The following is a 22,767-nucleotide window of genomic DNA, read 5'->3' as shown; positions in this document are numbered from 1 at the left end:
ATTTTGTTTCCAGTTATGTGAAATGGTGAACAAGAGGGGCACCTAAGACAAAGATGATACGATCAGTAGAACGGGAAAGCTTAGAAGAAAGCATGAAGCCGAGTATCTTCAGTGAAGGAGCTGTTCTAAAGTTATGCGCAAGGAGCTGTTATGCACAAGCTGTTCCGAAAAGAGACAAGACTAGGAAAGAAGGGTCTTTAGAAAGAATTCTTTAGTGGGTCGAGGCTAAACCTCATCCCCACAGTACCCGGCCGGCCAACACCCAAGGACGAGAGTCTGTTTGCAGATTTTTCCCCAACTTTGTTAAAAAAAAAAATAAATACAAGGTTGGGTTGGGTTGGACTGAGTTGTGTTGGGTTGGGTTGGCAGAAAGCCTGACTGAAATTATAACAAATACATGTAATAAAGTCTATGGGAAAAGGAGGAGCACAAATATTAGACCGAGCAGGATCTACTTGTGGATCGAGGAGAGGGATAAGCTAAAGAGAAGGCCAATAAATGCAGACGCGTGATTTCGAGGGGAAAATAGAAAGAATGAAAATGAGATGGAAAAGAGAAAAGCAAGAGAGGATTATGAAGAGGCCAGAAGGGTATTGAGGCGAGAGATAAAGAGAGCTAAAAGGGAGGCCAATCGAAAGATGTGCGAGGGGACAAAGAATACCCCCAAGATAGTCTTACAAGAGGAAGAAATTAAACTAGTACTAAAAGAACTGTTCCCGGAGGCAGAAATGATAGATGAAGAAGAGGAAGGGATACATGGGGGAGAGGCAATGAGTAGAGAAGTATCTGAGGCGGAAATTTTGAAACTGGCAGGAAGCCTTAGAAATGGCAAAGCGCCTGAGACGGACGGAATTACGGCGGCAATAGTGAAAGACACGGTGATGGCAGATGCGGCGAAAGTGGCTGAAATGTAGAACAGATTACTAAATGATTGTAGATTCCCAAAGATATGGAAAGAGGGAATTCTGGAGTTGTCAGAAAAAAACAAAAACCCAGAAAAGAAAGCGAAGGAGAGAATAATGGAGAAGCTGGAAAAAGTGGGAGGACTCTCTAAAGAACATGGCTTTGTGAAAGGAAGATCAACCACACAGGCGATTGATGAGGTGTTGCAAAAGGCAAGGGATCTGGAAAGATTTAGAAGTGGCAAAAAGAAAAAATGTATGCTAGCCACTTTGGACGTACGAAACGCATTTGGATCTGTGCCATGGCCACAGATAATACAGAGTATGAAAGAGAGGGGATTATCAGAACACCTAATCAGATGTATGAAGGGATACCTGAACAACAGATACGTCGTATACAACGGAGGGAGGTATCACATCACTAGGGGAGTGCCGCAGGGGTCAATATTAGGCCCGATTTTGCGGAACGTCAGAAGGATCCTCAGAAGGGAAAGAGAAAGCTCCAGCCCCCCTCCTAACGTAATAAGAATAAATGAAAGACCAAAAAGTTAATAAGGTTTATTTGTTGCGAGTTCAACACCTATCTTGGCGTAGTACCAAGGAAGAGAGAAGATACAGCGATGGACTGAAGTTCAAAACACGTAAGCGTATTCCGGCCCATCTGCGGTGACTCATGTTAGAGCTCCAACCCCACACTATAAAACACTACTAAAGAAAAAAGGTTGAGTTGGATTGAGTTCAGAAGAAAAGAGGAAATAAATCGGTTCGGTTATTTACTCCCAAATACTGTATGGATGTAAGACGTGGTCTGAGGCTTTTGAAACCAAAAAACTGGAGGACAAACTTAGCAGAATCCAAAGAAAGATCTTGATTAGAGTGACCAGTTCGTATAGGACGGTATCCACCGAAGCACTATTTGTAATAGCAAAAAGAAAAAATTTAGTGCTGACTGACAAACGCGAAGTCACAATAGAAGTAATGGAGGAATGGGAATCCAGATGATCGGAAAACAATGGTAAAGCAAACTGGACAATGAAACTTATAGCTAAGTTAACACAGTTAAATACAAGAGGACCGAGCACGAGATGTGCGTGTATTGCGAGAGTAGGGTGGACGACGTGATACATACCTTTTTGACGTGTATGAGATGGAGATAGGAGGGAAAGGAGGTAACAGGAAGGATTGAAAAAACAATTACACCAGAGAGCTACGTCAATATAATGCTTGAAAAAGTAGAATACTGGAAGGTTGTTGAGAGATATATAAGAAGAGTAGTAGAGATGAAAGAGAAAGAGGAAAGGCTGATGAGGATGGAGCTGTGATATTTTGAAGTGTGGAGCTGAATTGAAGCCGGGCGCCCGAATAGGCTGGCAGAGCTTTTCCCCTGTAAGGGTTGGATTGAGTTGGGTCAAGATACTCTTTTCGCAGCTTCGACAAACATCCTCATTATAGTATTCTGTTTCGATGGAATCGTAGGGGAGACTAATCTTACCAGTTCCAAATAACTTTCTTTGGACATTCTGTAGAATGCTCCAAACTTAGCATCCGAAATTTCGAGATCCTGTGCAGCAACAAATATACTATGGACTCAGAACTGTTCCTGTCTTCTGTTCATTCTTCTCCTTCTAATATAATATGTCGTGATGGTTTCATCGTTGCTGGAACTACCTTCACGACTAAACTGAACAAATTGCAACTTTTGATTACTGTTGAGTAACTTCGTGTGTGGAGCCTAGTCATTAATAACTCAATAATTGTAGACAAGATCAATACTGGGCAAATAATAACTAGGCTGCCAGTTTCTTTCCACATTCTCTGAATTTGTATAATTCCAATGCTCCTTAAAATTTATTTTTTAGCTCATTTAACAGATCTTTTTGAATAGAATCGAAGATTTAAAAAACGACAAAACATCCCACAAAACTTATTTCTTATTTTTACAACAGTTACAAACTGTACATCGATAAATGAGGGAATAAATTGCAACGAAGAATGAATTCGAATACATTATCAATGTTTATCATAATTATAAAGACAAAGACAATATTAAAGCAAATTTCCGGTTGATAGTAGCCATAAACGAAATTTCGGCACAGCAGTTAATTGCATATTTGAGTTATCGTGTTTACATACATGCTTACATACACATTACACACATAATACTAAAAATAGTCTTAATGTATGTAAAACGATGTCTTTTGCTGTACTTTATATACCTACTTCGAGCTTATATCATTTTATGGAGAACTAATTTAATAGTAATATTTACCTTAAAAATTTCATATTTTTCTTCGTTAATATTGTTGTATATTCGGAGAATAAGTGATATTCATAAATTAAAAACATACATATTTTTAGCTTTTCTTTGTAGATAAAAGATGGCGCACAACTATAACTGTCAAAATGTATTAAATAAAAATAAATGTATAAATAAATTGTTTTTAAGGGAAATAACTTAATTTATATCTTAAAACTGTAAGTTAGTTTCTTACTTTTCTTAAAGGTCAGTAACAACATAAGTTAATATTTCATTTTTTAATATTTTGTTATTAAATGTTGGTATTGTTAATATTCTTGAATTTGTAGTTAAAAAAATGATATATTTGTTTTCGTAAATAACCAATTATAATTTATTGAATTATATTATATTATAATCGATAATTTTATAATACATTGTATGTAGAAAAAGAAATAAACGAAAACTTTTGATCATCGTTATACCAACGTTAATATGTACAAACAAAAAACGTTGGTGGGGATTTAAAATCTGTCATACGTCAAGTTGACGCAGTCGTGTAAAAGTCGCGAAAACGTTCTAAACGCTAACGGAATCATGTCACGAAAAATTTTATCACGAATCACATATAAATCCCAAAAACCTAAACCTCACATATGACCATTAAATAGTTTATCATCTTAATGGAAGTACCATTAACAGTGCAAACATCACCATCGACTCTTCTGAAGGGTTCTTTTCGTCACCTGTATCGAAAACGAGATCGCGCGAATCAATTCACCAAGAATTAAGTGAAGGTAACCACCGCCCCCCACAAAAAAAGAATGTAATAAAAAAGAATCGAGAAAAAAAAATTCGTTTCTTTTGCTGTTTTTGGGATTGGTGTTATCTGATTTGTTGCAGTGGTCCCTACAATCACGGCTAATATACTCCCATCTATATAGATAAGAGGACAGCACGCGGAATGTTCGCGCCTTAATTAAACGGCGATAACGCGGGGGAAATGAGCGCGACTGCCGAGAAAAGGGTCTCTTCGTTTAGTTACACAACGTCCGATTCGCAAAATTTAAATGAATATCACGATGAAGATGCAGCACAGTGTTCGCACGAAGTCCAGCTTTATTTGGCGCAGTTATCACAAAAATCGGGTTGTTGGGGTGGGTGTATTCCTGTTCCTTTTGAAAGAGCCGCAAGGAAATCTTGGTGGGATCCTATGTTCGATTCGGAAATTTTAGAGGAACAATTTAAGAAAAGTGCTTTATCCCATCATACACATAAATTTAGGTGAGTTTGAAAGTTTTTTTTTTTTTTTGAGTATCACTAAGCTATTTTTAATCTTGTTTAGAATATTTTTATTAGGTTTTATCTGATTTATAATGAAAAAAGGATTATGTTGTTAATAATTTTTGAAATATTAAAAATTGATTGTTTATAAAAGAATAAATTAATTATTATTTTTAGATAAAGTATATACAGGGTGATTCTCAACCTATTTCCTCATGACAAATAATTACTAATACGTGAAAAAATTGTAATAAAAGTATATGTGGCGACATCTAGATAAGGTGCTTCCTTCAATCCTCCTAATTTTTATTATTGGGGTCACATAGTGTATGCCATCGAAGTTAATACTGAGCAAGGATTGCCAATCCTATACATGTTCTTACCCAAAAAATCCGCCAACACCCTGGCTTAGCCTGCTCTAATGGGAGATCATAGATTCAATGAACTCAATTGTGTATAAAAAAATATAAGAAACAACTTTTAACACTTATTTTTTTCACCTCCTAATCATTATTTGTCATGATGAATAAATTCCTAAGTTTTTGCGTATACGTTGAGAATCACCCTGTATCTATATATATATTTTTTTTTGATTTGAAAGTTTTAACCACTCTGTAGAGGTTATAAATGATATTATTATGCATTTATGAAAGTGAGATCATTTTCATCCTTAACAGTGACCTTTTATATTCTTAGCCTTGAGAGTAGAACTTCCTCAATGAGTGTTTATAGAGTTAGTTAATGGTGCGAGATTATCGAATGTTAGGGGACACGGATAGTTAGCGGATTATAATTAGAGTAAATAATATTAAAGCAAACTGCGTGTCATAAATGCGCGTTGATTAAATCTCGAATATTCGATTCGATATGATCGTGTGTCTATAGAAGGATTTTATGGTGAGTACTCGGGTTGTACTTGATTATCGATAATTTGTTGCGTATTAATAATAATAAAAAAAGCTTAAACGTTTCCCGGAAATTGGTAATAATAATTATTAGGTGTTAATAAAAAATAAAACTGATTATGAAATCGGGTTTTTTATGGGTAATTATAAAATGGATTTTTAAAATTGTTATGTATGTAATTAATGACGCAACTTTTTTGTGAGGGGATTTAGATTGCAATTTTGAGTCTCTAAATTCCTTCTTTCCAACCGATTTGTATTTAATTTAAAAATTAATAATAAAACTATGTACCAAGTAGTAACAAGTGACTTCTATCTTTGTCCTATTATATAGGATGATGAAATATTAGGCAACTATACATTTATACATACAACAAATAATCGTTATGATTAGAAACTTTAAAAGAAAGTTGGAACGAATTGCGTGTGGCAAGGAATGTCTAAATAATGCTGGAATATACGTCAATAATCAAATCTAGAGAAGGCATGTTGAGTTAAGTAGCATCTTGTGCGGCTGAGTTCCCAGCCGTCTTCTGTATTCATTTTGTTCCTATGTTCATGAATATCTATCGCCTCTCTCACAATACTTTGGAAATAATATACAGTTCCTGCTAGCACCTTGGTCTTGTCGAAATCTATGGTGTGTCCTTATTTATGGCAATGCTCTGCGACTGTCCAGTCTCATGTCTTATTCAATCTCATGTTCCTTGATGCGACACTCGATATTACGTTTAGTTTGGCCAACGTAACTGTATGGTAGCCGATAGATTCCCGTTTCTTTTAATGGGGTTAATTTGTCTTTAGCTATCGGAAGAGCGTTGTGTATTTTGGTGACCATACTATATCGTAACGCGATATCGTACTCTTCAGACACCTAGCAATCCGCTCCGTGACACCTAAAACATAGGATATCCCTAATCGTGTAATCGTTCTTCTGCAGTACATACATCCTGTAGAAATCTTTTAATTATTTTTGTCGCATATCCTACCTTTCCTTCCTACAATTTCATATCCTCGTCTGTCTTCCTAATGACCAATCTTTCTACATCTAGGAAAGGTAACTGTTTTGCAGTTTCCGTTTCGTCTCGAAATTCTTGGAGTCGCTGTTTCCCGTGCTGCCAGATCATGAAAGTGTCATCCATCTAACGTAGCAATAGCTTCGGTTTCAGCGGATTCTTCTTTAACGCTTCGTCTTCAAACATCTCCATGTAAAAATTTTCAGTTACAGGAGAAACCCCTTCGCATTGCTCATAGAATTCTCCTTTCGTTTCATCTTTGACTGATTCTCTGGTGAACAGATCGAAACTTACCAAAATACCCTGGGGATCTAACTTCATACTTCTGACATAATCTCTGTAATCTCTAATAATATGATTCTGTTTTATCTGTATAAGGAGGCAAAATCTTGACAAACTGTTTTTCCACCTGATACGTTGCAGAACTTCTTTTTTGTTCTGCTGCAAATTCTGTAGATGTTACCAATTCTTCGATTTTATTATCTTCTCGGTTGAGTCCTTTTTCATTTTCTTATAGGTGGCTGGATCCAAAAGACTCGTCATCTTGTATTCTTTTCCATCAATGACCACAGTTGCATTTTCTTTATCTGGTAGAACTATGATGTCTGTTTTTTTCCTTACCGTTTGTAAATTGTTAGGTTTGATTTTGGTGACTTCACTGTTTTAAGTACTTTCGCTATCTCTTGTCGAAATTCTTTTGCTTTCATTGCAGATATTCTGCAAATAGCCGCTTCCATTGCGCAGATGATTTCCTCCTTCGGAACCTTCTTTGGAGCGACTGGACGACTGTGGCGACAACGACTTTGGTTAATGGGACGCTTGATTGGTTAATGACGACCGTTTCGATTGGCAAATAGCTGATTATTTTCTTGTAGGTGTGCCGGTCCAACGATACGAACTTCATCATCAAAAGCTGTGTATTTAAGCCGAGGTTGTTTGCGGCGGAGGCATCGATGTAACATAGACCACAATGCTCTTCTTACTCATTCTTACTACATGTTTCGTTTTTCTGGTTTCTGTCAATTTAACTACATTTTGTATGTAACATCTTTCTCTAATAAAGGTGTTGGTTTGTTTACCTCGTAGTCTAACATGTAATATAAATCTTTTCCTTTACTGTCACATTTTGCTTAGTCTTGTTCGTCTCTACTGTCGTCTCGGTATTATACGCCTTCTACACGAATGTATTTGTTGTAGCTTGTAATTTCAACACCTAGATATTTAAAATAAATTGTTCTATCGTAGCGTTGTGGGATGGCCTCGGATCCATCTTGAAACTTTCTCTCTTCCCAGCAAGACCCTTGAGCTGCTGCATAGTCTTTCTTTTGCGTCACTGTCTCCTCCCATGTTGTTGTCAGTATTCCTATGGGTGGTCTATCCTGCGCTCTTGTCTGTTCTTATGTGACCAAACCAAAAGCAACTTTTTATTCTCACTCATCTGGAAGCATTTCATTTGGACCGCATTAACCCTATTGATGACCCTTCTATTTGAAGTCCAGCTTTCATTGCCATAAGTAAATATAATAATAATAATAATCTTTATTCGATGCAAATACATAAGAAATTACATGTCATAATGTCACCTAATTAGAATGTGGTATTGACATACAAAACAAAAACAAGAAAAAAGAAAAGAAAACAGTATAATTCATTCTATACATCTTTCGAGAAATTAATTTATCCTGTATATTGGGTTTTGCGCTAGGTAATTCTTAACGAACGAGTTCATTCTTCTAGAATGAACCAATATTCTGAGTTATTTTGAGTCTTTACTAGACGGCGGCTATTAATCCTGCTGATGACCCTTCTATTTGTGGTTCAGCTTTCATTGGCATTGATAAGCAGAGGCTCAATAACCGCTGTATAAATCCTAATCTTGGCTTTATAAATCCCTGAGTGGGTTGGGTTGGGTTGGACTCAGGGTTGGACTCATACTAAGTCTTGGTAGTGTTGTCCATTCTGTTCCTAACCTTTTCAGTAAACCCAAGTTTCAAGTTGTGAAATGTTACATAAGAGTTGTTGAAGATTTGCCTTAATCCATTATGTTAAGTCATCAGGCTGCGTTTAACCTCAGACCGATTATCTATTATCTGTATGGGTATATTTTCATGTCCGAATATGTTAATAGAGTATACAGGAATTCCATTGCTTTTCTGCAATCTGTTTAATGATAAAGCTTTCGTTTGTTGTGGCTCCATTGTTTCTGAATCCCTTGATTAATCAATTGATGTAAATAGGACCAGAACGCCTCAAATGTTTGTCTTGAAGATTTCTGACTAGTCAGAAATTGCATTAAGAGAATTTAAAAAAATCAATTCCAGTTTTAGACATTATATTAAACGAATTACAACGCAAAGCTTTTCTGTTACAAAAAGGAGATTACAACGATTGTTTATGATTATTACCTTTGAAACACCTCATTTTTTTAAACAAAATTTAAAAAACAATTGATATGAAAAATTTTCCAGTGTTATTAATAATAATTATGTCTTAGCTCCTCGTGGAAATATTTCATAATAAAATATTTGCTTTACAAATGATGATTAAAAGTCCCATAATACATTTATTAAAGTAATTAAAAAATGAATGAAGTAGTTTATTAAGCAATTTGTAACCTATATATTTTTTTATAATTTTTGTCTTATCTTTGTGCAAATATCGGCTATTTTTATCTGGGACGATATTTATAGGTATGTTTAACTAATGCTGTTTAGGAAGTTGTTTAAATACTACTGAGTAAATAATAGGTCTATAAATTATGATTATTAATAATTGTTACAATTTCTATTTCTAAAACCCAAAATAAACGTTTGGAAAATGTGCCAAAAATTTAACCTTTGATTTTAGTTTTTTTTTTTTTTTTTGAAAAAATAAAATTTTAAAACGAAAATAACCGAAACGGATATTTGGTTGTATTTTATATTTATGATAGGTTAATATTCATAAAACTATTTCTGTTAGACTCCCGGTTGTGTTGATAAAATTACCCATTCAAATAAAATAAACAAATCCTTTTAATAAAAAATCTATCACGATAACATTTTTATTATCATCTCACTAATTTTTGTTTTTTTTTTGATCAACAGATACGGACTTTTCTATATCCTTCTGGTATCGTTCGTTTGGTTTCTGTATTTCCTCTGTATTGGAATAACGACAGAAATACCAAATTGGCCTACACAATGCGCAATCTTAGCCGTTTTCACCGTTGTAATAATTCTACTCATTTTTTTAACATTTACGAAATTTTGCATACAAAGATTATCAACAATTTCGTTATGCACAGTGTTGGCTTTGTGTGTAACAAGAATATTTTTCGTAATTCCATTAATCCCGGATGAAAAAAACGGAACTCTTCCAATAATCGGACACGTTGGAAAATTTTCAATATGCGCCGAAATTTTAATGCTAATTTTTACAATATTCCCGTTAAGATTTTATATTTGTATAGTAATAAGCGTTACCTACACCGCGTTATTTGAAATAGTAACGTGGCTTTCAAGTCGTAACGATTACGACTTTAAAACAGTTACCATAAGATTAATGGTACATTTTTGTATACATTTAATCGGAATTCATATATTAATTATGAATAATATTCGGATGAGAAACACGTTTATGAAAGTTGGTCAAAGTTTATTAGCTCGAAGCCAGCTCGAAAAAGAGCAGATATTAAAAAAAGAAATGATTTTGTCATTAATGCCGCCGAGTGTAGCAAGTTGGTTAATGAACGATGATCGAAAAGACGGAAAAGAACCGAGATATTCCGACCCAGAAACCGGAGACATCGCAAAATCTTTATTTCGACCGTTTAATATGATTCGAATCGAAAACGTTAGTATTTTATTCGCGGATATTGTTGGTTTCACAAAAATGTCCAGCACAAAAACTGCCGAAGAACTCGTTGTAATCCTCAACACTTTATTCCGAAGCTTTGATATTTTATGTCGAGAACATCATTGCGAGAAAATCTCAACGTTAGGAGATTGTTATTATTGCGTTTCCGGCTGTCCCGATCCAGTCCCGGATCACGCAAAATGTTGCGTTGAAATGGGTTTAAGCATGATTAAAGCAATTAAAGACTTTGATACAACGTATAATGAAGGTATTAATATGCGCGTTGGTATTCACACGGGAACGATTTTATGTGGAATCGTCGGAACGAAACGGTTCAAATTTGATGTTTGGAGTAACGATGTCACCTTAGCAAACACAATGGAATCGACGAGCAAACCCGGAATGATTCATATTTCAGAAACAACAAGAAAATTTTTAGACGACGATTATTTATTAGAAGATGCCCCCCAAGTCTCCGGCTTAAAAACTTATTTAATTCTCGGAAAAACAATAAACACAATTCATTCCAGAAACAGTAGTTTTAAACGGGATGAAACTAAATTACATAATTCAGTGCAATTAAAGATTTCGCCAGCTCCATCCCCTCCGTCGTTATCACCCCAAACCCGACCTAGAGTACTATCTTGTGATAATTCGCTAAAACCCACGACAGATCCAAACTTTTTATCTCCAGATGCGTGTAGAGTAAAAGCGAGTAGTTTACCAAGCATTTTAGATTCTGAAAATGAACAAGATTTCGATCCGGAACAAAAAGAACAGGTGAAAACGCCAACATCAACGGCGAGCTCAGGGAAATATTCAATGAAATTAAAAAGCTGGAGGATACCAAAGTTTTTAAAAAAGAACGAACTAATCGAAACGAACAACCAAGACGAATACCAACAAGTACCAATAATCGTTGAAGATCAAACTTTAAACGGTAAAAAAATTGATTCAACATCTTGGACTAATCTTAGTAATTGTTTCGACGAACACACCGATGTTTTATTTGACGAACACAAAGATGGGATTGACGTTAAATCGTATATTAGTCAGTCAAGAAGTGATATTGGTGCTTACGATTTTACACCGAACGATTACGCCGCACATTTTATACGCACAGGAAGTTACCGATCGCAATACGGTAGACAAAATGAATTAGTTTATCTATCCAGAGCGGGAAGTAATCGTTCGAAACGCGGAAAATCTCCCGTTTTCGAAAATTTATCAGGCGAACGTGCCAAGAGTATCACCGTACCAAATTTTGAAAGACCGCACAAGACCTCACTTGAAGTGCCACATCGACTTTCGACAATATTACTTGACGATCAACTCAGTGTCGCTCATTCTATTAATAGTAGAAAGGATTCTGGGATAAGAAGTAATAGTAGAAAAAGTAGTATTCAACAGGTAAGATTTTTTTTTTAAATTTCATTTAGAATTTGATAAAAATCAGGTTTCACTAATTTGATGTGTTTAAGATTGATGATTTTAAATCGTTAATAAAAGTATCATTTCAGCAATTTGCGGTGTTTTATAGGTGTGAAAATAGCGTCAATTAAAATCAAATTGGACAGGTTATATTCAATTAAATATATATTATGTCATTGATCTTGATTATTTTTATCCATCTTTTTATTAATATGTCCTCTTGAAGATGAAATAAGTACAAATTATTATTTGTATTAAACTAAAAGATGATGTTTCAATAAACATGTTTAAACCCATTTGGTTGATGCCACCAATTAACCTTGTAGTACACGGGCTTACAGAATCACGCGGCGGGCTGTTAGTTCGTAATTGCCAATAAAAAAGATCGCCGGGGAGCGAAATAGATATTATTTATACAATTATTACTACTTAATATATTGTTTTTAGCTAACATTAGCATTATAACCTTTTTCAGAAACAACTTTGAAGTGTTTATAATATACAGCAACTTGGCGCTGAATAGAAATTAAAGCTAGAATTAACTTAACACTAGATCTAGAACTAGAATCATTCGGGTTTAGCTGTCTTAAGAGATGTTTGGCTAAACCCGAATGTTTCTAGTTCTAAGTCTAATGTTTGTTCTAGTGACAGTGATAGGTAGTGCTAGTTTGTATAAGATGGTGCATATGGTCACTATGGTGCATATTTTTATTGCACTAAAACTAGAACTAACACTAGACCTAGAACTAGAATCATTCGGGTTTAGCCGTCTGAAGAGACCTGCGGCTAAATCCCAATGTTTCTAGTTCCCAGTCTAGTGTTAGTTCGAATTTTGCACTATCACTAGAACTAGCACAAGACCTAGAATCATTCGGGTTTAGCCGTCATGAGAGACGTGCGGCTAAACCCGAATGTTTCTAGTTCTAAGTCTAATGTTTGTTCTAGTGAGATGTCACTATGGTGCATATTTTTATTGCACTAAAACTAGAACTAACACTATATATATAGTCGCCCTACGAGACGTACGTCTAAATCCGAATGTGAATAAAGAGGCAAATATTTAGAGAAATGCGTACTTTGCAAAATGTACATTCAAACATTTAAAATTAGGCATCATAATTATTACTTAAATATATAAAAAATGCTTATAAACACCAATATTTGTTATAACAAGTTATTGTTAAGCCATAACGTAGATTGTTTAATACCGAATAATCTCGATTTTGTGTAAAGAATTTATTAGAAGCACTGATAACGTTTACCGTACTTATAATAATTAGTCGGTTGAGCAAAGTACAATTTTATTAAGAAAATAGGCAACCGAATACACACCATGGTATATTGTGGCTCCGCATGCATTCGGAGTAATTTTTTTGTTTTGTAAAGGATGTTACGAGCTACTTTATCATTTTTTTTCTTAAGGTGTGTTTAAATTTATATCAATATCCAATCAGTGCATGGCAATCTTGCTGCTTCGCACTTGCTGATGTATGTTTGGACACTCTGTTTCTTCAAACTTTACTCAACAATCTTTTTTATCTCAATGATTTTCGTTTCTTTATTTGTTTCACTTCCTTAGGTTTCCAATTTTAATTAATAATCATCTACTTCAACAAACTTAATCACTTTTCAGCGTCATTTAGGCAGTCTAAAATTTTTGTATGCTTCTTCGTCTGTAACTCTTTTATCTCCTCTGTTTCAGTTCTTCGGAGAGTTCCTCGAAAAATTTTGTGATCTTATGAACTTCGTTTTCGATTTCATCACACTACACTAGTTTCTTCCAGGCAGAGATTAAGCTCTTTGTGATATCGTGCCACAAATCGGGGCCAAATGTCAATATTATAGTAGTTCTTACAAAATTTTTGAAAGTGAGGTTCGTACTTTTCGTGAAAGCAACGGCGAAACAGAAAAGAAACTTGAGGATGTCAGCTTCGTGGTTACGTAAAATAGCAAGTGTATTATCCACTATAATAAATTCATCCGTTTTCCACAAAACCTGAAATTTTTCATTCAAAATTGTCTGTTACTCTAGGATGGCTATTGATTCTGTCTTGGGTTGATATTATTGTGGTTCCTACTTTATTAAAATTTTCGGGAAAAGAGAGAGTCACTTTATAAGAACCCAGAGATTCCCAACATGTGATAAATGTGTTAACTGCAATTCAACCGAAATGTTTGTATCTTCAGAGTTATATGTTTAATAGCAATAATGGAATATGACTTATCATTTTGATGTCACTATCCATCATTTGCCATTCAATTTGGTTCAATGCTGCTCCTTCTTCGCGATTTTATAGGATAGTGTGAAGTAAAAGAATTGTTCTATCAATAAAAAATATCCATGTTCAGCTTGACAGTGTCTTCAATTGGATAGAATTGTTTTGGCCTTTGGAGCTTACTGGAGTAATCAGTATGGCGCTTTCGCTGGAAAGTTTGGAGATTGTTGGCTTCACATTTCTTAAAGTTCTTACTTAAAGTTTGTATGTAGGAAATAATTGATTTCTGTAAATGTGCAAAACGAATGTTTTAAAAACACCAAGACCTCTTGGTAGAGTGATATTGACAAATACAATCAATTGATTGCCAACTGATGTACTGTTTCCTTTTTGTATTCATAAGAATTAACGATAACCATATCTATCATATAATATAGATCGTATTGTAGTATTTCGTACATCTTCTACCAATGGCATACCTCCAATTTGTTCGGAAATATTCATTCCCGTTGTGCACACAGCAGATTTTTGATGGTGTATAGCTTCCCACGAAAGGTTTAAGCAGTAAACTTACCATCGATCTTTATGGCAAGCTTTTTTCCAATGCTACGCCTTGATCATAAACTTTGATAGCTGAAACCTCAATAGCGCTTGTTGGAATAAAATTATAGATCAGTATCGATTAAGTACAGTGTGTCTTGAGCAGAAGTTGCATCAAAATGATCTTGCCACATAAAATTATTAATGCAAAGTTATCTATTTAGGAACAAAGTTCTTATCAATACTGTTACATGGCATAAAATCTCTTAGATCTTAGTTTTAGGCTAAAAATCTTCACTTATTATTTCTGTTATCAATTTGTTCGTGTGGTTAACGTAGTCAATTAAGATTAATTACATCAAGCAACCAAGATAAAGCTTGTTTTGCAACATCTTAGATAAATTTATAGGTCTTCACACAATTTCAGAAAAAGTATCTCTTGTACTCTATAATCTAGAGACGTGGCTAGGATGATGAATTCCAGCTTTTATGCCACCTTATGGGCGGGCGTCCAGGAAGTCTATTTGTTCTTGGGACACCATCCTTTGCAATTTTCCGCTCAATGATGGTTCCTCCATGCGGGACGTCTGGTTCAGGATCATCGGAGTATATCTTGGACACCACAGAGTTCTCTTATAGTTCCTCAGGGTGTAGTGTGCTATGGATTGTATATGCGGATTTTACTTTGTATGCCCATGTGTTTGTTTCACCATATTATATCTCGCAAATACCAGGATATTAAGGTTACTTTGCTTGTCTGAGCCTTGACTTCCTCGAAGGGGTCTCTGCTATTTCTGATGCGACGCCGAGATATTTAAAACTCATGACCTCCTCCACCGGTTTATTATATATTGTCAGTTTGCATCTTTTCGGCTCTTTCGATATCGATTATCGATAGTGCTTTAAATTTTGCTACCGATATTATCATGTGGTACTTGATAGCTGTTTTTTTAAATTGAAAGACCATTTTCTGCAGGACATCTTCTGCGTAGCAGATTATCTTTAATTCTTTGTCCCCAAAGTTTTCCAACCTTATTTTATTTCAGTTATTAGTGACCATAATGAGACTGAAAAGGGTAGGGCCTTGTTTTATGATTTGTGTCTTTCTGCCTTCCACTTGTATTTGGGTCATATTGTCTGTGTTTAACTCGACTATAATGTTTTTTATGTCTTGGTGCACATTTTTCTTGTTGATGAGTCTCACAACGAAGAAAAAGTATAATATACATAAATAAATAATTTATTTAAAATAATCAAAATCAATGACATTTATAAAAGTAATCATTTCATACTTTTTTTAATGATCAGATGTGAATCAAAGATAATATGAACAATAATCGATAGTTATTAAAGTATATTCATCAAATTTCATGACATATTTATTCAATGTCAATCATGGTTGACGCAAAATTATGATTTTTTAAAGATTAAATATTTTTTGTGTGATAAATAACATACATTTTCAGGCCTTGAACGTTGATAAAAAGTCTCCAATAAGTAGCTTTGGAAAAATCGAAGAAGTGAGTAACTTAATAAAACTACAAAAAAAAACGTTCACTGGCAATGTTTTTATTTCCTATTAAAAAAAAACTTAAAGGTGTTGGCGTCGTTTAAATTTCTTTGCGTCTCTCATCCAATGTGCTCAATGTGCTTCTTTTTTTAATTAATGTTTATTCAAAAAGTGTAAAAATAGAAAACAAATAGATTGTGTTGTCTCAAAAATAACATTTTATGTAACGATTTATTATTAATTTTATTGTATTAATTAATTTTTGTATTAATTAATTTCAGATTGAAGCGCCTTATTTACACCCATCAAATCAACAAAGAGTTTCCGGTTATTTTACATCGAGTCAATCGACGTTAAATTCGCCACAATGTAACTCAACAAAACTGCCTCCGCCACCGAATCGAGTCGTTTCGCATCAAATGCGAAAGCAATCAGATCGACAATTAATCAAATGCGTACAGGATAATTTCAAATCGAAACATTCCTATTTTATGAACCCGCCGTTATCGAAACTTTCCCTATTTTTTCTCGATAAAAAAATCGAGCAGCAATATAGAGCGAACGTCCATGCTATAAACGATGGTGGAAAAGGAATCGAAACTTTGGCAAATTCAAGTTTTAACACTTATTTTGATATTTTAGTGTCGGTCGTTGTATTTATCGCGTCTTCAATTTCGTTATTTATTTTGTGTGAGTTTACGATTTCGTGGGCGATTACATTCGGTTTGTTTTTAAGCGTACAATCGTTGGCTGTTTTATTGTGTTTCGATGGTTTTAGTAACTTTTTTGAGAGGATATTTAATAAATTTAAAGTGAGTGACAGTTCGTTTACGAAATGGTGCCGTTGGAATACTTTCGGTAGTATTTTAGTCAGTTTACCGATCGTAGCAATTTTAGTAAATTATAATAATTCGCAAAATAATTATTTATACATGTATTTATTATTCGTAGGCGTGATTAATTTTTGCAATTTCACTCAATTAAATTGGTGGATGTGTAACATCTTAGTGGTGATTTATACGGTTGTTTACGTGTTGTTGAGAATTAATTCTAACTCGTTAGATTTTGACGATGCGGAAATATTTACGAGTTTATTCTTGTTGCTGGTTTTGGTGTGGATGTTAAACAGAGAATTTGAAAAGGCTTATCGATCAAATTTTCACGCTCATTATGAAGCTAGTCGAGATCAAAACAATATGCTCAAATTAAAGGAACAAGCTGATTTTTTAATTTATAATATTTTACCTGAACATGTTGCGAATCAATTGAAAAAGGATGCGAAATATTCCGAGAATTTTAAAAATGTCGGTATCATTTTTGCCAGTATTGTAAATTTTAATGAAATGTACGATGAGAGTTATATGGGTGGACGCGAATTTTTAAGAGTTTTAAACGAACTCATCGGTGATTTTGATGAATTATTAATGAACGAAGAATTTTATTGCGTCGAAAAGATCAAAACTATAGGTAGCACATTTATGGCAGCGAGTGGATTAGATTCAAAAGCGCGTGAAAACCAAGAAGATCCATACAACCATTTGTATGCTTTAATGGAATTCGCCATCGCGATGCAAGATGTCGTTGAAAAATTCAATAATAACCTATTAGAATTTAATCTCATACTGCGTATAGGTTATAATTTTGGCGATGTTACAGCCGCGGTTATAGGGGAAACGAAACTTTATTACGACATTTGGGGAGACGCTGTTAATATTGCTTCCCGAATGGACAGTACCGGGGTTAATGGTAGAATACAAGTTGGGGAGATGTGTTTAAACGTTTTAGAACGACGTTATATATTCGAAAAGAGGGGTTCTGTTTATGTGAAGGGCAAAGATAATATGAACGTTTATCTTTTATCGGGGAAAAAAGAATAGGGTTGAAATAAAAAGAAATTGGATGAAGAAGACGTTATTCATTCACGAAATATTCATTCATTAAAAAGTCGAAAAAACCACAAAAGATATTTTAAAATAAGCGTGTTAGATTTTAGAGATGTCTTCGTTTAGATTAAAAGATCTCAATTTTTTAACTCAGGTTGTTTTTACATTCTTTTCTATTTATTTCTTATTATTTATAGATACTTTAATTTAAAAAATAATTTCTTTTATAAAGTTTGAATGTTTTGTGAATAAATAATGTTTTTTATCAAGCGAAATAATTCAGCACAAGAATTAGACTACCTATTTAAAAGAAACATATACAAATATTATACAACTTCTATACATTCCATTTTATACATTTACATCAAGTTGAATGTAATTTGTAAGATTTTAAAAAATATTTATAAGATTAACCAGTTTCTAAGATAAAGACACCAATTGACCTTGAACTAACTACGTAGAATGCTGAGGTTATAACTTTTATAGATTTCTGGATTATTCATAGTTGACATGTGAAATTTGTTAGTGTTAATTAATTGGTCCTTCCTCTGACTCCTCAAAACATTTTTTGTTTTTCCTAATCCTTGCTTGAATTGTTTTCTTATTTTATTATACTTAATGTTTTTGCTCTCTTCCGAATCTTTCTAGTATTTTCATTCAATTCGGGCCAAATTGAACAACGTCATTAATTTCGCTTCCAAACTCATCCAGAAAATCGATCATATCTAAAACATCTCCAATTCTGCGACCCGTCCATTGAGTTCACCTCTTACTTCTACGCTTAATCTCTGTATTAATTTTAATTTGAGTTGTTTGAATCCAAGGAAGTAGTTATAAAAATCGACTATCTGGACTATCCCGTCTTTTGATCATCTTTTGATGAGCTTAGCAGCTATATATTGTTGATTTTTCTTTTATATTTTATTATATTTTCATACAAGTTTTTTTTTATGATGTGCTGCAACAATGCTTGAGGTTGCATAATAAATTATCAAGCATAGGGCTAACTTTGAAAAGCTTATCACAATTAGGTTCACCTTTTTTCATGCGATTACTCCAAAAAGCTTCTATGACTCCTTGCGCTAAATTTGATGTATCACCACGAAATCGTCAGTTTGGGAAGATTCTAGCGCCTCGCCCATGACCAACCAATTGATGATATACGTTTTTATATAAGAGACTATGTATCTTTATAAAGATATATAAGAAGCAATTTCGCCTCAAATCGCCGAAGTCGCTTGCGGGCGAGGCGCTGGGAAGTTCAAAAGAAAACGATTTTGCATTTATATACGTCGCAAGCAAATGGTTATTTCAGGTAGATAGCTTTTTCCTAGTCAGATACTGTCTACCTAGGCAAATAGTAGTTCGTTGCAGTTTTATCATTAAATGTTTAGACAAATACTATTGGACAAGACAAATAGTATCTGTCTAAGCCTGTTTTAGGAAAATACCATTTTTTCGATACAACAATGCAATATAGAGTTACCTGTTCATAATACAATAAAGTAGTTCCTGTCGTTATCAACCTACTTTTCTTAAATTAAAGTCACTAATGAGTGTCTCATTTATTTTCAAAAAATGCATAACAGTTTCATTTACTTTTAATAATAATAATGTTTATTGCCTCGACAACAAATATTTACATATACATTCATAACAAATATAGACATCAAGACAAACGGATCAATTTATCGCAATAAGCGATATCTTCCAAGAGACCCAACTGGTAACAGTGTATATGTAATTTTAAATAAATAATTATGGCTACCGAAAAAGTAGTACTAAATGATGTGCTAATAAAACTGAGCGAATGTGAACTGTCAGTTACTACAAGGAAGGAAATAGACACAAAAAAGGGCAGCAAAAGATAGATGAAAAGCAGACTAGAGAAGAAAACAAACACATATAGGTGAAGAAGAAGATAGTTGAAGAGATAACAGAAAAGGCATTTTTAAAACTTATTAAACTAGCTGCATTGCGAACAACGGCAGGCAAATCGATCCACAACGCAATCGACTGCACTGTAAAAGATCTGTGGTAGATTTCAGTATCTATGGACTGGAAACATGAGCGTAGAGTCCGACATTGATCGAGTGGGCAAGTCATGTGATGCTAAAAAGTGAAAGGCATCAGACAAATAAGCAGGAGTGCGAATATGGACAATCTTGTATAACATAGTAAGCATACGAAATGATTTACGACTCTGGCAAGTCATCATCTGCAAGTACGGTAGAGAGATCGTTGTTAAGATGCAACAAAGCATCTTTGAGGTTGTTAACAGTTGCCGAAATATAAAGTTGAAGGTCATCTGCATACAAATGATAGTTACACGAGATACCATCACTAATACTATTTATGAAAATTGAAAAGAGCAAAGGACCCAGCACATTGCCACATTTGATGTCAACAGGAGAAGAGAGTACAGATTCCACGCGGACACGTAAAGACCGATAGGAAAGGTAGAACTGGAACCAAGATACACAAGAAGAGGTAAAGGTAGTCTAGTTAACAGGAGGACATGGTCCACAGAATCAAAGGCCTTACTAAAATCAAGCAGATCTAATATTATCGGTGATCTTAATCAGTGCTGTAGGACCTTGTTAATCAGATTAAAATCAGATTTTGACAACGTAGATAGAATAAAAATGGGTCGAAAGTCACCAACATGAGACGGAGATTTAATTTTTGGGATAGGAATAACATGGGCGATTCGCCAGATTCACGGAAATATAGACTATTTAAAAGAACAGTTGAAAATATGTAATAATTATATCCAGAATGGGTAAGAGAAAGCTGAATCCAATAGCATCTGCTCCGACACTAGTGGACTTGGAGTAAGTTAAAGCATCCCGGACTTCAGCATCTGTAACCAAGGTGAATAAAAAGGAAAGCACGTTGGTAGATGCAAGGATTTCACTTGCCTAGTTATGTTACCAACCACCACAGGAGGATCCGCAAAATACTCCGCAAGAGCAGCAGCTTCAAAAGTGGGTTGATCTGTGTGACTCTATAACACCAAGAGATTGCATTGTTTTCCAAAATGTCTTATGAGTGGCTCCACACAACCTCTGACAGTAGTGCAATCTTTTAACGTTTTTGCATCCATGATTACAACGGTTGCGCAGCACACGATAATATTCCCGATTGGCAGCAGAAGGGCTACGTTTGAACAATAACTTAGCACGATTGCGGAGCATGCTTGCCATAGAGGTCAAGAATCTTGGAATTAAAGTACTCCACCTTAGCATCTATGTCAGGCAATCGGTAAAGTTGCTGCCAATCAATTTCGCTCGCATCAGACATCAGTAACCTGCAATCTATACTTTGAAGATCACGGTGGATCATAAAGCGCCGCGGAGCAGCCTGACGTCGTAACTGCAACCCACAGTAAATCAGTCAATCAAGCATCTACTATTGCACATCATCTTATTTTTGAAACAAGTACACCTTTTTGTACTGCACTGAAATTTTGAAGGCTGGCACTGGCATTTTGACATCCCTTGCCCAGAAAACAGTGACTGTGAAGTGAAGCCTCTCTTAACGAAATAAAGCATTCCTGGTGTTGGGTTGGTTTAAAGAGCTATTTGCCTGAAAATATTTTAGCCATATGCTATTTGCCTAGGCAGATAGTATCTGAAACAACCATTTGCCTGCGACATATACATCAAAATCAGCTTTGAATCTAAATGATGTTTCCTTGCATTTTTATCCGTCATGACTTTAAAATTATATCAACGTGTTAAAATCACCACTAATTTAAATCACATGTCAATTACTGATGCTCTTGCCTTAACCATTAAATAACCAAATTGTGTTGATTTAATTTTGAGAAAATCTAAATGTTCCTTCATAAAAAGATATGTCCTCGAAATCGCATTAAAACCTTAATCAACGCTTAACATGATGCTAATTAAGCGTTAACCTAAAGTTATCGTCACTTTAAAATCAAACGATATTTTAATAACCATTAATATACTCGATTCCATTATTTTTTACTGACGAAACTCATCATCCGATTTCATTTTTATTAAACCGACTAAATTAATATGCTTCTTCCATTTAACAGATTATATTTTAACACTCAAAAAAATCAATTTTAATTAATTATTAATTTATTGTTATGCAGTATTAACTACGTGAAAGTATGAAAAAAAATCTCGTGCTCACCATTTATTTAATTAAGTTAAAATTAAATAACTAGAAACAAGTATAAAGTTGGTTTCTAATTATACAATTTTACAAAATTATATATACATATTATTAAACTAAAAGAAAATCTATGTTCACATAACTAATCTAGTCTAGAGAGGCTAACGAAGAAGTAAAAGATTTTAATTAAAACGAGAAAGATACATCTACGTGTAGAATGCTTTAACTGTTGTGATAAAAACGATGTAGGTTTAAAAGAAATATTTTTTTTTGTACATAAACGAATATATTGTATACATATTAAAGGACAAAAAAGCTTTTTAAACGATATATTAAAAGATGTTTAGAAAAGAAAAAATATATAATATGATAAAAATATAAATATAAAACCTCTTCAAAAATCTTGCCCAAGGAATTAGTACAAAAAATATTGTAAACTTTTCCTTCCGACCAAAATGATAGAAAAATATTAAATCTATGGACCATATTCTGAGATAATTAACGCTGTGGCCCTTTTTTTAAATTAATTTAACCATTTTTTTAATTTAACTTAAGACCCAAATATATAAAACTTTAAAATCTGGTGAGTTTGTACATAATCGTAGAATATTTGAATTGTATTAAAATTTCAAAACAACAAAATAATTAGTATTTGTAAATTAGAAGCTTTATCGTGTAGAAGTTCCTAAATAAGTTATTCTTTTTTCATTGAACCTAAATATTCGACTTATTAACTATAATAGTATATATTTATACCTTTCTATTTATTCTTCCCATAAAAAAAAAACAATGCCCTTCAAGTGCCTTTACTCTTCTACTGATATTTTTGATTAATTTTTTTATTTAATGTAATTTGTA

At 34.0% G+C, this 22,767-nt stretch overlaps 1 protein-coding gene across 2 annotated transcripts; it reads left to right on the top strand.

Annotated features, from left to right (window-relative positions):
* The first annotated feature begins 3,681 nt into the window (after nucleotides 1-3,681).
* LOC111423681 (Adenylyl cyclase 13E) lies at nucleotides 3,682-22,039 on the top strand. 2 transcript variants are annotated; one of them, XM_071200204.1, is made up of 5 exons: nucleotides 3,682-3,935; nucleotides 4,042-4,422; nucleotides 9,430-11,590; nucleotides 15,834-15,887; nucleotides 16,159-22,039. In XM_071200204.1, exons 2-5 carry the CDS (start codon nucleotides 4,142-4,144, stop codon nucleotides 17,752-17,754), a joined length of 4,092 nt encoding a protein of 1,363 aa, XP_071056305.1. In that variant the 5' UTR covers nucleotides 3,682-3,935; nucleotides 4,042-4,141; the 3' UTR covers nucleotides 17,755-22,039. The 2 variants fall into 2 exon arrangements, with proteins under 2 accessions (XP_071056305.1, XP_071056306.1); XM_071200205.1 differs by lacking the exon at nucleotides 15,834-15,887 and having other exon boundaries at nucleotides 3,683-3,935.
* Nucleotides 22,040-22,767: the final 728 nt, after the last annotated feature.

The sequence above is a fragment of the Onthophagus taurus genome, chromosome 11, assembly GCF_036711975.1.
Source record: "Onthophagus taurus isolate NC chromosome 11, IU_Otau_3.0, whole genome shotgun sequence".
NCBI lineage: Eukaryota > Metazoa > Arthropoda > Insecta > Coleoptera > Scarabaeidae > Onthophagus > Onthophagus taurus.
This window is presented reverse-complemented; position numbering and strand designations above follow the sequence as displayed.